General features: G+C 35.7%; 1 protein-coding gene and 1 long non-coding RNA gene across 2 annotated transcripts; one reads left to right on the top strand and one right to left on the bottom strand.

Moving 5' to 3' along the window:
• The first annotated feature begins 274 nt into the window (after nucleotides 1-274).
• LOC136797844 (uncharacterized) lies at nucleotides 275-872 on the top strand. The gene is made up of 2 exons (XR_010845304.1): nucleotides 275-571; nucleotides 788-872. It is a non-coding gene; the product is annotated as an uncharacterized lncRNA (long non-coding RNA).
• Nucleotides 873-5,127: 4,255 nt separating this feature from the next.
• LOC136797843 (chitinase-3-like protein 1) lies at nucleotides 5,128-13,347 on the bottom strand. Its single transcript, XM_067054426.1, has 4 exons — nucleotides 13,059-13,347; nucleotides 8,056-8,215; nucleotides 7,292-7,427; nucleotides 5,128-6,416 (listed from the first exon to the last, which is right to left on the bottom strand). Exons 1-4 carry the CDS (start codon nucleotides 13,323-13,325, stop codon nucleotides 5,165-5,167), a joined length of 1,815 nt encoding a protein of 604 aa, XP_066910527.1. The 5' UTR covers nucleotides 13,326-13,347; the 3' UTR covers nucleotides 5,128-5,164.
• Nucleotides 13,348-13,684: the final 337 nt, after the last annotated feature.

Here is a 13,684-nt window from a genome sequence, read left to right as displayed (position 1 = left end):
TTGTTGTCGCGCAAGCCTATCCGTAGTTAGTCTTTTCCGTGAATGTTCGGTATTGTTTGTTTTTTTCCAGGACGGCTTTTATTTTTTACGTCAAGCGCCGCGGGAATTTTACACTGCTTTTTAGGGCGGGTTTTCATTTCTTCCTATCCGCTTATATATAAAATTTGTCCGATTGGTTAACATTCAGGAAAGGAAGAAGATGTAGATGCGTGGAAATTTCTGGAAGAATTTAAAAAGAAGTAGTCTCTCCTGCAGTCAAGACTCGTCATTTGTGACTTTGAGATACTTTATGATTTTGTACAAATTTTATTTTATTGATTTGAATTTACATTTATTACTTCCAAGTTCTAAGTGATTACAATAATGTGAACGAATTGATGTTTAATTTTTACCACAGAGCAATAATGAACAATGATTAAAATGATAATAGTAGAACAATGAATGAATATGGACAAAAGTGATTATTGTTGAGAATTGAATTCACTGTAACTAAATAATTCAACAATCGTCATTCAGTAGACTCTACTCCCAGCAAGAATACATAAATATCCTGTATTATAGTACTTTGACAGTAAGTACATTTCTTTCATTAAGTGTGCGATGCTTGCTTTAATAGATCTATTATGCAGTTTTATGTTAAGCGTTTGTTCTTGTTGACACTTACCAGGCACTATTTGGGAAATTATTATCGGAAATTGAAAGAACTTTTTGTGTACTATTTTGAGGAAATTTCAGTACACTCATTATATATAGAATCTAATTTCATGTTTCTTATTTTTCATTTAAGCTTATTATATGAATGTGGATTCGTTTACCTTGACAACGCAATATTACCTCGTTACTGCTACTATTACCACGTTACGTCATGATTTTCCATCCTTCTACACGATATTGCTGTGTTACAACTGCAAGATAACTGGCATATCTTTTTAATGTAGACAATTTTGTCCATGAGATTCCTTTTCATGCCGTTGGAAAAAGTCCTGAATGTACGCTATTTCCTGTTAATACCTGCTTCCTGCTCATCATTATTGCCTCGTTACTGATACTATTACCACGTTACGTCCTATCATCTTCCATCCTTTATACGACGCCGTTACAGCTTCTAGATTACTGGTAAATCCATTTAATGTAAACAATTTTGGATCACGATATCCTTTTTTAAACCGTTGGAAAAACTCCTAAGTACGTTGTTACCTGTCAATTTTTGGTTCCTGCTGGTTATGTTTCTGGCTCATAGCATTTCTTATGCTGTTTAGTTCTACTATGTTTCATTTATATTTCAAATTAGTTGAAATAAATATAGTTACATGTCTTTTGACTGGTTTAGTATCTGTAATTGATTCTACCTGGACACTTTTCCTAATGAATGTTTTAAGATTTGTATTTTATTCTTTGTAAAAAGTAATTCACATTTTTAGAAAAAACATATGTTTCATGTATGTTAGCTTATTCATTGATACACGTTTTTTTTTTTTTAAGAAACTAGTTTTCCCAAGCAGCCTCAATGTTTCTTAAGAAATCGGCCTTTTGAGCCTTAAATGTTTCTTACATGTTTCTAAACTTTGTCAAGCTTAAAGGACGCATGTCGATAATACAATAGTCTAATTGACTAATCTACAGTACTTTCCTATCTTCTATATTGATTTTCTGACTTTCTCAAGTGTTTCTAACTGTTATGTATGTATATTTCTGGAACCTTGATTGGAAGGATCTTAAAAAAAACGAATTCAAAAATGCTATTTTCTCATTCTCAGCCTCAGCATGTTTCTTAGATGTTTCTTAGTTTTTAGGCATTCTGAGCCTCATGTTTCTTAAAAGTGTGTTTCTTAAAAAAAAAAACGTGTATCTCAAAAAAAATGCTGTTGAGAAGAATCATTCTAACTATTCCAAATCATTTCCAAACTTTTGCTATAAAGCATTAAAAAGCCTTAATTAGCATTAATTAGTTTTTACAAGCATTTGTACTAGCGGGTGGCAGTTAGTGAAAGCTATGGCTAGTATAATTTAGATATGCTCAATAGAATTCCGTACAAACTTTATGATTATTGGATATCCAGGGAGGTTGTTAAAATATAACACCATTTTTATAGATCCCTTAAAAACTCAGAAATATTGATCTATGGAAATTTTCAAGTTAAGGATAAATCAAACATGAAACCAAATTATACTTTGATATCCTTGGCACTTCAATACAATTAATTTCTTGAAAACCCCATTTTCATAACCACCCTCGATACCCAAATTTAACCTTTTATCAATATAACAAAAATTCTATTCTTCTTGTGTAACGACTTTTTGCGAAGAAGAGTATTTCAACTTTTTAGACCTGAATGAATTTCCAAATAATTTGTAAAGACAATTTTTTTTGTTAAAAATGTCAAGGAGCCCAAAAAAAAAGTTTTATCTTCAGATCCCTTAACAAATCTTTTGACTATGGTTTTATTTTCAGATCTTCTTTTAGAATAGACTTTTAGCTGATGCCAGGGTTAATCGACAAATAAACCAAAAAAATATTAAAACTGGGCACGAGGTTGTCGGCAACTTACCACAATTTTCTTTCGATGCAAAGGTGATAATTTATCAAAATATGTTATTTCTTTGTCATCATCGTCATCACCGTCAATTTCTCTCCCATCGTCAACATCAACGTCTTCTATTGATGGTTCTTCATTGGTTATAGTTTTATTGGTGAAAGTTTCATTTGAGAGTTTTGGTATGTTTTTATCTTCATTTTCTTGAAATAATCTATTTCTTGTTGAGTTCTGTTGAGATTGGTTTGATTTTACAAGGTCCGATTGGCAGATTAAAACGTAGTAAACCATTAAATTAATCCAAAATATCATTGCTATTTACGTTTTTGCCAATAACATATCTTAATTAACGACTAAATAAATAATCTTTGACAGTAGCTTACACGAATATATCTACAAAAGTGTTTTGCGTCCCTCACTTAGTTAAAATCTTAAACTTTCGATTTTAAAGATATATTTAAAAAAGGAAGAAACTTAGAATCTGGAGAAAAAATCATTATCATGAGAATCAAATTTTACAAAAATCTTTCCTCTTGCTTTAAAAACAGAAGACCTTATGGTGTCATTTTTTAAGAAAGAAAACATTAAAATTTCAATCAAATTTAGATCTATAAAAGTCAAAATATTAAATATACATATGTTCCTCTTGAGAGGAAAGTAGCCTGTAGGGTCTATCCTTGGTTAATACAACCCGGGGGGCACTTATATTATCTGGCCAACGTCATGTGCCGCACTTAAGGGTGGGGTTTTTCAGCATCCCAAAATGCACTGTAAGGGTGTGTTTTTGTGAGATTGCACTGCAAGGGTCGAATTTTAAAAGAAATTCAAAATAATTGATAAAAAGAAAGGTTTTCACTTCTCGTTTGTTTGAAAAAGTTTGACAGCTGACAAGAACATTTTTCTCAGTTTTTCTTTGAAACAGAAAATTTCCCAAGCTTCTTTTTTCACTTAGATTTACAGCTGAAAAATATAGTGCACTATAAGGGTTGGGTAAATCAAGAGAAAATGCGAGGTACCTTTTCAGCCACATTGAACTGAACTGTAAGGGTACGATTTTGAAAAGCAGATTTTGCGCGGCACATACCGTGGTTTCGAAATCGAGTGACCCCCCCGGGTAATACAATCATGGACAAAATATTGGAGACAAAGGGGATTTCCCTGCGAAATTTTAAATACCACAAATGTTTTATAAGCGCGTTAAACTACTAAGTCTGAGTTTTAGCAATACTCGCCCGAGCTTTAAATTCTGAAAAAGGTTAAAATACACTAAAATGTCAATATATTTTGACCATAATTGTAGATAGCCATTTATACATGTGTCACTGCGGTGAACACTGAGCCTTCACCCTAAAGGTACAATGCCCCAAAGGGGCTAGACTCGAAACTCTTGGATGGGAAATGAAGCAATTTATTTCCAATTGAAAACGCGTGACCCGCATTGTTTTCACACAATCACCAGATTAAAAGTAAAACCTATCGCCGAAAAATATGCCTCTTAAAAACGAAGAAATTTACTTGAGAAAGGTTAAAGATTCTTCTCTAGCCACTTCGAGGCTTTAAACTCAATTATATACACCTAAAAGCTACAACACTTTCAAAGTGAAACACTCATCCCAATGTCATTTTATAGCATAATAATAACCATTCTGAAAAGAAATGCTATAAGATTTTCCAAATTTATTGTAGTGGGTGCTCTTGGCCTCTGAAGTATAGAAGCAAGCCTCTAGGAAGAGTCCAACAGCTCCTGGAAGGTCAGGAAAAAGCAAATTTCATTATCTCTTAGATTTTTATTCTAAGTAATAAATACTATAAAAAGATTAAGAATGTTGTACTATTTACAAGCAAAATGGTGTAATATATCTTTATATATACTGAATCGAGGTATTGAGTCTGAATTATTCCCACCATAGTCTATAACCTTTCCCAGCTGGCACACAACGTTATCTTAAGGTTTATTTAACGCTTGCAACGTCCATATAACGTTAGATGAACGTTGAAACAACGTTGTGTGCCAGCTGGGTTGGTTATAAACCTGGCTAACAACGTATTCCAAACACTTATCTACACGCTTTTTTTTAATAAGAATGGTGTAAATCCATTTCATCATGGATATTCTTAACTTTTTTTGGGAGATTCATCCTAAAATATTCTTACAGCATTCTTATTACTTGGGGGTAATTGGCAATTTATGATTTAGAATGCTCTAAAAATGACATTCTTAGCTTGAGTAGCAAAATTCCATGATGGTGAAATTCTTAGCATATTTTTTCTTTATTTTCTGAAAAATAAACACTCCCTTCTTACAGGCCGGTTGGAACCTTCCCACTGAAAAAATCGCCAAAATGTCGTCCCAAATCGAAAATTATACTCTGACTTTCTGACTTGAAAACAATTGATTTCAAACTCCCAGCCATAAAAACATGGGAATATCAATCCCCATCAAGTTTCAGTCCGTTATTTTAACACCCATACCAGTTAGAGAAATCCTACCGGGTCATTGAGAAGGGAGTATCACTAATAACTTTCAATTTCAGAATCTTTGTCAGAATCTTTTTCTGCAGGCTTTTCCATGGAGGGATTTTTTCGTTGTATTATGATTGAACATTTTTGTGATGTTTTAGTATTCTATATTACATGGAGACGATTGCAAGAATCATTGTGAACAATATCATTGCAATGTTTATTGTTCTGGTCATAGCATCGCTCGACTCTCCATTTGTACCAGGGTTTCTCTGTGGCGTTGTCGGTCTGTTTTGACGTGTTTCGACAGTTGATTTTTCTGTCTGTGTGGTCGTTGTTTTTGTTTTCTCAGCATCGGTCGTTGCTTTTTCAGCAGTGGTTATTTTGGAAGTAGTCGTTGTTTTTTCGGAAGTAGTCGTTGTTTTTTCGGAAGTAGTCGTTGTTTTTTCAGGAGTGGTCGTTGTTTTAGGAGTGGTGGTTTTTTCTTTTACTACTTGTTTTGTTGTATCAGGGGAGGTAGTGGTCGTTGTCGTTGTTGGGACGGTCGTTGGCGTTGAGGGAGTGGTCTTTGTCGTTGTTGGAGTTGTCGTTCTTGGGATGGTTGTTGTCGTGGTTGGGACGGTTGTTGTCGTTGAGGGAGTGGTTGTTATCGTTTTTTGAGTTGTCGTTGTTGGAGAAGTCGTTGCTGGAGCTGTTGTTGTTGTGGTAGTTTTGGTAGCTGTAGTTTTAGGGGTGGTCGTTGTCGTTTTTTGTGTGGTCGTTGTTGTTGTTATAGTAAATTTACGTCTGAGCTCTTCAATCATGAGGGCCGTTTTTACAGCATTAATAATAGGGTAACGACCACGGCCACAAAAATGTCCTGAAAAATCGTCGAAATCCAGGGTCCATACCATAAAGCCTTTTAAGTTCTTTTTAATAATAACATCTTTTACTTTTAGTTGGATACTCGTTTGGTCATCGTAAGCCACCCATTGATCACCTTTATAAGCGTATGGTGCTAAAGCAATGTTTGTATCTATAACTTTGTCCCATTTGGTAGTGCAGATCTCATAATATGCTAATATACCTTTAGCTCCAGTGAAAGGTCCTGGTTGACCACCACCTTCTTTGAGTATAGCTGGTGAATAGAAACCTGTTTGACTTTTATCCTCAAGTGTCCAACTATGTCCGAAAGTAGAGACTCCAAAAACAATCTTTTCAGCAGGCATACCACGGTCTAACCATAACTGAACGGCCTTCGGTACTGTTAGTTCAGAACCATTCATTGGAGTTGGATGATATGTAAAATTATTCCATGCACCGTAAAAATCGTATGATATAAGATTAACGAAATCAAGATATTTAGCGATTTCGCTGACTTCGTAAGCTTTATCAACGATTCTATCTGATGCACCAACTGCAGAAGAAAGTATGAGGCGTGGCCTGGAATTGAAAAATAATATACACTCATAAAAAATTCAAAAAGGTCGACTTCTTCAAGATGATGTCGGATCAATCCCATTCTATTAAAGTCTTTATAGGCCCTCTTTTGAAGATGGATATTTTTATTTGTCAAACTCAACGTGTTCTTCTGGTGAAAAATATTTGGAAATTCTTCAGAATTGAAAAACATTCTTTTACCACCCTCAAATCCAGGGCTTATTAATGATTTAATTTCACGGTCGCCGTCGTCTTGAAAGAGATCGCAGTGGAGTCTCTTTTACTCGAACCTCTATAACTCGAATGTCTCTTTAACCCTATTCAACCTAGGCTTTTAGGGGTGGTTCAGAACTATTTTTGATGACGTCACTCATCATGCCCAAAGTGAGCAAAAACCGAAAATTTCCTTTGTTCTTATAAATAGCTATTGTATTCTAACAAAGGCTTTAGAAAAAAGTTGCCTGAGTTTAAAATGCTTACTTTATCCTAAATATTCAATAAATTACGGTTTAAACGATATATTTGACAAAGAAAATAAATTTGTATTGGAAAAGTGTCAATTTTTGTGACACCTTACTGTCAGAAATGTCATCATGCTCAAGGTGTGAAAATATTTAGGTGTCAATTTTTTTTTTATTTTGAAGCTAAATAAAAGTAAGGAATTTACAGAAAATTTCACGGCAAAAGCTCTATTATTTCAGGAGCTATTAGCAATAGTTCGACCTCCGAACAGAAAGAGCCCCCCCCCTAGTCCGAATAGGGTTAATATTCCCTTCTTTAATATTTCCGAATTTTCAAAAAAATATGCGCTCCTATCGTTTTCAAGTTACGAAGACCCCGCTGTGTTTGCATTTTACTCTATCATATAATAATCTTACTTCGAGGAAACTTCTGCATTCATGTCAAAGTTGTCTCTCAATGCACGACACAACTTTGTGAAACGTTGTTTATCCTCTGGTGGTGAGCCTCCTCGGATTGCTGGGTATTCCCAGTCTAGATCCAAACCATCAAATTCTAAATTGAAAACATAAGATAAATTTATTTAGGTTGTTTGTACAATCGAGTTATATCTGAACAAACGAAATTCGCATTCGTGATAAGCGAGCGGGTTCGATTTCCGGAGATGTCATATGTCATCAATCCGTATCTCGTGACCAGAGCCAACTCAGCTCTCTATCCAATTTCGGTCAGTAAATTAGTACTACTAAGAAATTCTGCAATTAGTGGGTCAATAACGGGTCTTCGGTAACCAGGCTGCACTGTGTTGGCTTGACCTCAAACGAAGTAAGACTTGCTATAAGAATCCTACCCCCGGGCCATAGGACTAGCCAATGTAACTTCTAAGTTACGGCTAAATGGTTGATTGATTGATTGATGTCGACTTCAATATTTTTCAAAGAATGTAAAACACAAAAAAGAACCAAATAAGGCATGATCGGTACTAGGTATAATAACATATCCAAATATTTCCAGAACCGCCGTACAACAATAATCTAAAGCCTTAAAATAACTATATTTGTTATAGAGAATTAGCTGCTCTTCCTTTGTAAAGAGTAGTTCCTGCTCTCAGACTTTGTTATTCAATGAAATTTCTACCTAGTTTTACTTCTTACAAAAAAGTGTTTAAGAATTGACCGCTTACTGTGCTTCCTAAGAAGTGAGATGGCATTCAGTGCAAAGATCATCCGTGAAGTTGTATCTGCAGAGATGGCTGAGAAAGGACTATCTTTCTTTTCATGGTTCCAACCACCGACACCGAGTAAAATCTTCAAATTTGGATTCGCTTTCTTTAGTGCCATCACCTGTAAAATAGAATGGTTTTTAAATTGGTATTTTCGCAAAAAACACCTCCACTTTGATGGGCCTGTTCATCCCATTTACCTTTTCATTCCTGATAATACATAGCATATTAGCAAATGGTTAAGAGTTATTTTATAGGACAATTCAAAGCTCCTTTAGCTCTAGTTTATACGGCCGACTTTCTGCCCTGCCTATTCTAATTGTGGATTAAAGTTGGCATAAAGTGGGCTGTCTAAAGTCGATGCATAGCCCTCTTTTGGTCTTTTGACGTCAATGCAATGTCTTCTTTCAAACCTTTCCAAGCAAAGATTTTAACAACCAACTTTGTGCTCTCTTTCTGCCTACTCTAACAATTAGAATAGGCAGGGCAGAAAGAGTCGACCGTCTAAACTAGAGTTTACCTCTTTATTCCATCTCTTAGTTCATAGTACAGTAGATTCTCGGTTATTTGAATTTCCGAGGAAAAAGGAGTTTATTCCGAATAACCTGAAGCTACTTATAATGAGACTAAATTCTTGCTGTGAAAAATTGACCCTTAGAGAAACAACTTTCGAAAAATTTATGCTAACCTTTTTTAATTTTTATGGTTTTTATGGTTTTCTTACCCTTAAAAGTACCAGAGAAAGGGGAAATCCCGACCCTTAAAGAGACTATTTTTTACTTTTTGTTAATTTTGTTATTCTTAGAGAGACTGCCTTTTTAAGCAGCCCCCGGCCCGGTACCATTTTGAAAAGCTGAAGTCCAATTACCAAATCTTGGCTGAATTGAGTTGAATTCTAAAGGGGAAGCCTTCTTTCTTCAAGTAAAGAAATAGCGTCATTATGACGAGGAAAGTCACGTGATTTACAGTTCATAATCTACTTTTGAAATAAAAGCGGCTACACGTTTTTTTTTTATAAGAACGTCAAAAATTTTCGAAGCCTTCAGATGTTCTTAGTTTTTTGGATTTGAAGCCTAAAAATGTTCTTAAAATGTTCTTATTTTGAGCATTTTTTGAGCATTTTGATGTACTTTCTTAAGAAATTGCATGTTTTTAAGTCTCCAAAGCCTTAGTATGTTTTTAGAATGTTCTTAAATTTTTGGGCCTCGAAGCCTTATGTTCTTATATAGTTTGTTCTTATAAAAAAAAAGCGGCTAAGGAAGTAAAAACTACATGCTAACCACGTAATGTTTTGCACTATTTCTTCGTAATTGGATTAATTTTTAAATCCTGGCTAATTAACTTATAGTCCAGGAAAAAATGGCCAAAAACCCACCTTGAACGGAACTTTGTGAACCATGGTTTTTTAGCTTCCTATGTACCTATAAATCACGGTTTGGGATGGTTTTCAGGCTGAATAGGTGATAAAACCCTAAAATTTGACCTAAAACGGGGTCTTTTGCTCAATCAAGGGTCCCCCCTTTACTAGTCGATTTTTCAAAGTGCTCAAATGAACAAACTTTTGTGCTAATCTGATAGAGCTCGAAGTGCTGAGCAAGAAAATGGGGTCAAATGTTTGGTTTTGAACATCCGTTGCGGAGCTAGGGCCCGCCAAAGTTGTCAAAAAGGCCATTTTAGCCCTTTTTCTGCTGACGTCAGCATTTTTCCTTCAAATTTTTAGGCATTTCTGACACTTTCGCTGGATAGCCCTGAAAGAGTACTTCAAGAAAATGGTATGGTTTGTTGGGTTACAAATTGTAGATCTCGAGATAATTCCATTTATAGATCTTACAAATCCCATAAAAAGTGCTGAGTCAGCAAAAAAATGCACTTTTCAAAGAACTTCCAACTGAATTATCTCGAGATCTACAATTTGTAACCCAACAAACCATACCATTTTCTTGAAGTACTCTTTCAGGGCTATCCAGCGAAAGTGTCAGAAATGCCTAAAAATTTGAAGGAAAAATGCTGACGTCAGCAGAAAAAGGGCTAAAATGGCCTTTTTGACGACTTTGGCGGGCCCTAGCTCCGCAACGGATGTTCAAAACCAAGCATTTGACCCCATTTTCTTGCTCAGCACTTCGAGCTCTATCAGATTAGCACAAAAGTTTGTTCATTTGAGCACTTTGAAAAATCGACTAGTAAAGGGGGACCCTTGATTGAGCAAAAGACCCCGTTTTAGGTCAAATTTTAGGGTTTTATCACCTATTCAGCCTGAAAACCATCCCAAACCGTGATCTATAGGTACATAGGAAGCTAAAAAACCATGGTTCACAAAGTTCCGTTCAAGGTGGGTTTTTGGCCATTTTTTCCTGGACTATTATAAAGATAACTATACATGCATACTGTAATGGCATATAATTATCCTGACCTCTGGGCGTAATTCTTTTGGATTTTATCTCTGCATTTTGTAGCATGGTAATAGACGATATCGGCTTTCCGAATTCTCCCCGAATGATTACCAATGATGCATTGCGCGGAAAGTCAATATCGTCCGTGAATTTTTATGCGCAATGCATCATGGGTAATCATTCAGGGAGAATTCGGAAAGCCGATATCGTCTATTAGCTTAAATCGTAATCGTAAAACGGAGACAACGAAGGATACAGAGTACCTAGCCGGAGGTCATTCAAAGTCAATAGTTAAGCCTTGAAAATGAAATAATTTTCATAAATGTCTCGCTAGGAAATGTATCAAGGCAATCAATCCGAGCTTGCATATTTTCTGGATTTAAGTCTTGAATTAACTTCTTCAACCGTATTATGACTATGGAGTCAGTATAGGATTCTATCAGTTCCTGGGATTATTATTATTTTTTTTGACTTTCATTCGAATTGAATTAACTCGTAATCAAAACGGAGACAATGACGGACATCGAGGTCATTCAAAGCCATATTACTAATTTTGAAGTGGAAGGAGTTTTCATAAGTGTATCGCTAGGAAATGTATGGAGGGAATTAATCAGAGCTTGCATATTTCCATTGAATTAAGTGCCGGGGCGCTAACCTTGACGGCTGACTGGGACGTGCCGCTCGCTCGAGTTTGAAAATTGGGCCCTGTCAGGACAAAAAAACGAAATCTTTCTTATTTTTACCATGAATAGTGGCACTAAAAAATGACTGAAATTAGACGAAAAATTTTTTAGTTTTCTAATTTCCACCCTGGAAATTGTCTAAAATAACCAGAAGTCGACACTGTCAGATTCACGTATTTAAAATTAGTAAATTTAGGACTCTGTCAGATAGCTTCAGAGCCTAAAAAAGTAACCCTGGCCAGCGGCACGTCCCCGTACCCAATTTTGCCTAAGTCTCCCCATGAATTAACTTCTTTACCTATGGAGTCAATATAGGATTCTAATAGTTCCCTGGCGTTATTTTTTTTGATTCTTGATTCTGTTGCATCACACTTGAATCAAATGCTATTCGAAACAGAGACTCCGATGTATTATGCCGGAGGTCATTAAAAGCCAATAATTACGTCTCCAAGAGGTAGCGATACCTTAATAAGTATTTCAGTAGGAAATGTATCGAGGCAATTAATCTGATTTCGCATATTTTTAGAGAGATGTTTAAGTTGTTGGAAAAATAGAAGACTATATAAGTTCACCGTTCCATAACCAGCTATGGAGCGTTGTTTAAAGTTTGTGGGTTGTTCACAACGTCCATATAACATTAGATGAACGTTGAAACAACGTTGAGCATCAGCTGGGAAATTTATTTAACTTCTTCAGCCATATTATGCCTATGAGCATAAAAGATTATTTTAGTTCCGTAATTATTTTGGATTATAATTTTGTTGCATGGTGCCCGGTTTAAATCGTAATCAAATCGGACACCATCTAGTGCCATGCCGGAAGCCATACAGTAATTTCATTATTGCGATGGTATCCTGTGGTCAATCCTTTTAGCCTTAAGCTGGCACTTAACGTCCTAACAACGTCCATCTGATATCCCTAATGTTCATATAACGCTAGATGAATGTAAAAACAACGCAGTGTGCTAACTTGGTGGATACAAAATTTCTTACCCAAGTCACCCTACAACGTTGTTTCAATGAACGTTAAAAAGAACTTTGTATGCCATATGGGATTTTAATTCTTTGTTTTGTTACATGGCACTCGGTTTAAATGATGACACTATAATCGTTACCGTTACCGGAAGCCATTCCATATAGCCACTTGTTTAAGCTTTTGAGGTAGTGATATTTTCATAAGTGTCTCGCTAGGAAATGTATCAAGGCAACTAATCTGATTTCACATATTTTCAGATATTTCTGAGTTGCTAGGAACAGAGAAGATTTATTTTTCTTGCGATGGCAGGCACCTTTGAATCTCTTTAACTTAAACCTCTCTAATTCGTTTTCAGCTTCAGGCCTCTTCCCAGCTAGCATACAACGTTGTTTCAACGTTCAAATAACGTTATATGGATGTTGTCAACGTTAGATAAACGTTGAAACAACGTTGTGTGCCTGTGGGTTCTGTCGACAAATTCAACTCAAACTACAGCCTGGGAAATTTTCATCTCCACTGTGGTAAAACGTTCGACTGAGGGCCCGAGACAGGGATGTCAAGCTTTTCATATCTTGATTAAATTTGCGTTCCCTGCGTTCGAGTTACAAAGAATCTTGTATTTAGGGTTTACTGCACTTTTTTATATTACAGGAATCAAATTTTCTATTAGCTCTTAGACGAGCCAAAATATGACATGATTTCTTCGAGCGTCGAAACAAAGTTTAGCCGAGAGAGTTAGAATCGGTAGCGAAAAACAAAAACGCTACTCAGAAAGGTTTCAGACACGTGATTATTACCCAGCAGGCACACAACGTTTTTTCGACGTTTATCTAACGCTCACAACGTCCATATAACGTTAGATGAACGTTGAAACAACGTTGTGAGTCAGCTGGGTATATAGATTAGTTTTTTTTACCTCTTTTATTGTAGATTCATCATTCCACTCAGTGAATTCCATACTGACTGTTTCTTTATTAATCTTGGCGAATGAATACACTATATGTGTACAAAGCCCAGGGTCTATGTTTTTAGCCGTATATTTAGCATTACCAGGTCGGTATTGTGACCAATTGGTGAAGTAACAAACACGGTAGAACATTTCATCAGCGGCCAGTTGTGTTGCCATTACTGTTAGGAGAGTTAAAACGCCAAAAACATAACTGGATTTCATGGTTAGTATCATGGTTATTATTTCTGTTTTGTAACTCTCTAGAAAAATTAAAAATGATTCTTGAAATTAAAAAGAAACCCCTGTGTCACACCCACTTGGACCCTAGCCCCATCTGAAAAATTTGGCAAAAATTTCATCCTCGGTGGGTAAAATACCCTGGAATTTCAGCTCCACTGGAAAAATAACTTTGATTTCATACCCATTCGAAATTCAATGTTTGAAAATTACACTCCGAAACCATCTCCAGTGGATTTTTTAACCTTGAAACAATAAAATTTATATCCCATCGGGATTTCAATAGGACTTTTTATCCCACTGAGGAAAAAAGTTTTAGTGGGCCTGTGAGACAGGGGTGTAAAAAGGCATAACCT

This window comes from Clytia hemisphaerica, unplaced genomic scaffold (assembly GCF_902728285.1).
Source record: "Clytia hemisphaerica strain Z4C2 unplaced genomic scaffold, Clytia hemisphaerica genome assembly, whole genome shotgun sequence".
Taxonomy (NCBI): domain Eukaryota; kingdom Metazoa; phylum Cnidaria; class Hydrozoa; order Leptothecata; family Clytiidae; genus Clytia; species Clytia hemisphaerica.
The sequence above is the reverse complement of the archived record's forward strand: the minus strand, read 5'-3'. Positions and strand labels throughout refer to the sequence as shown.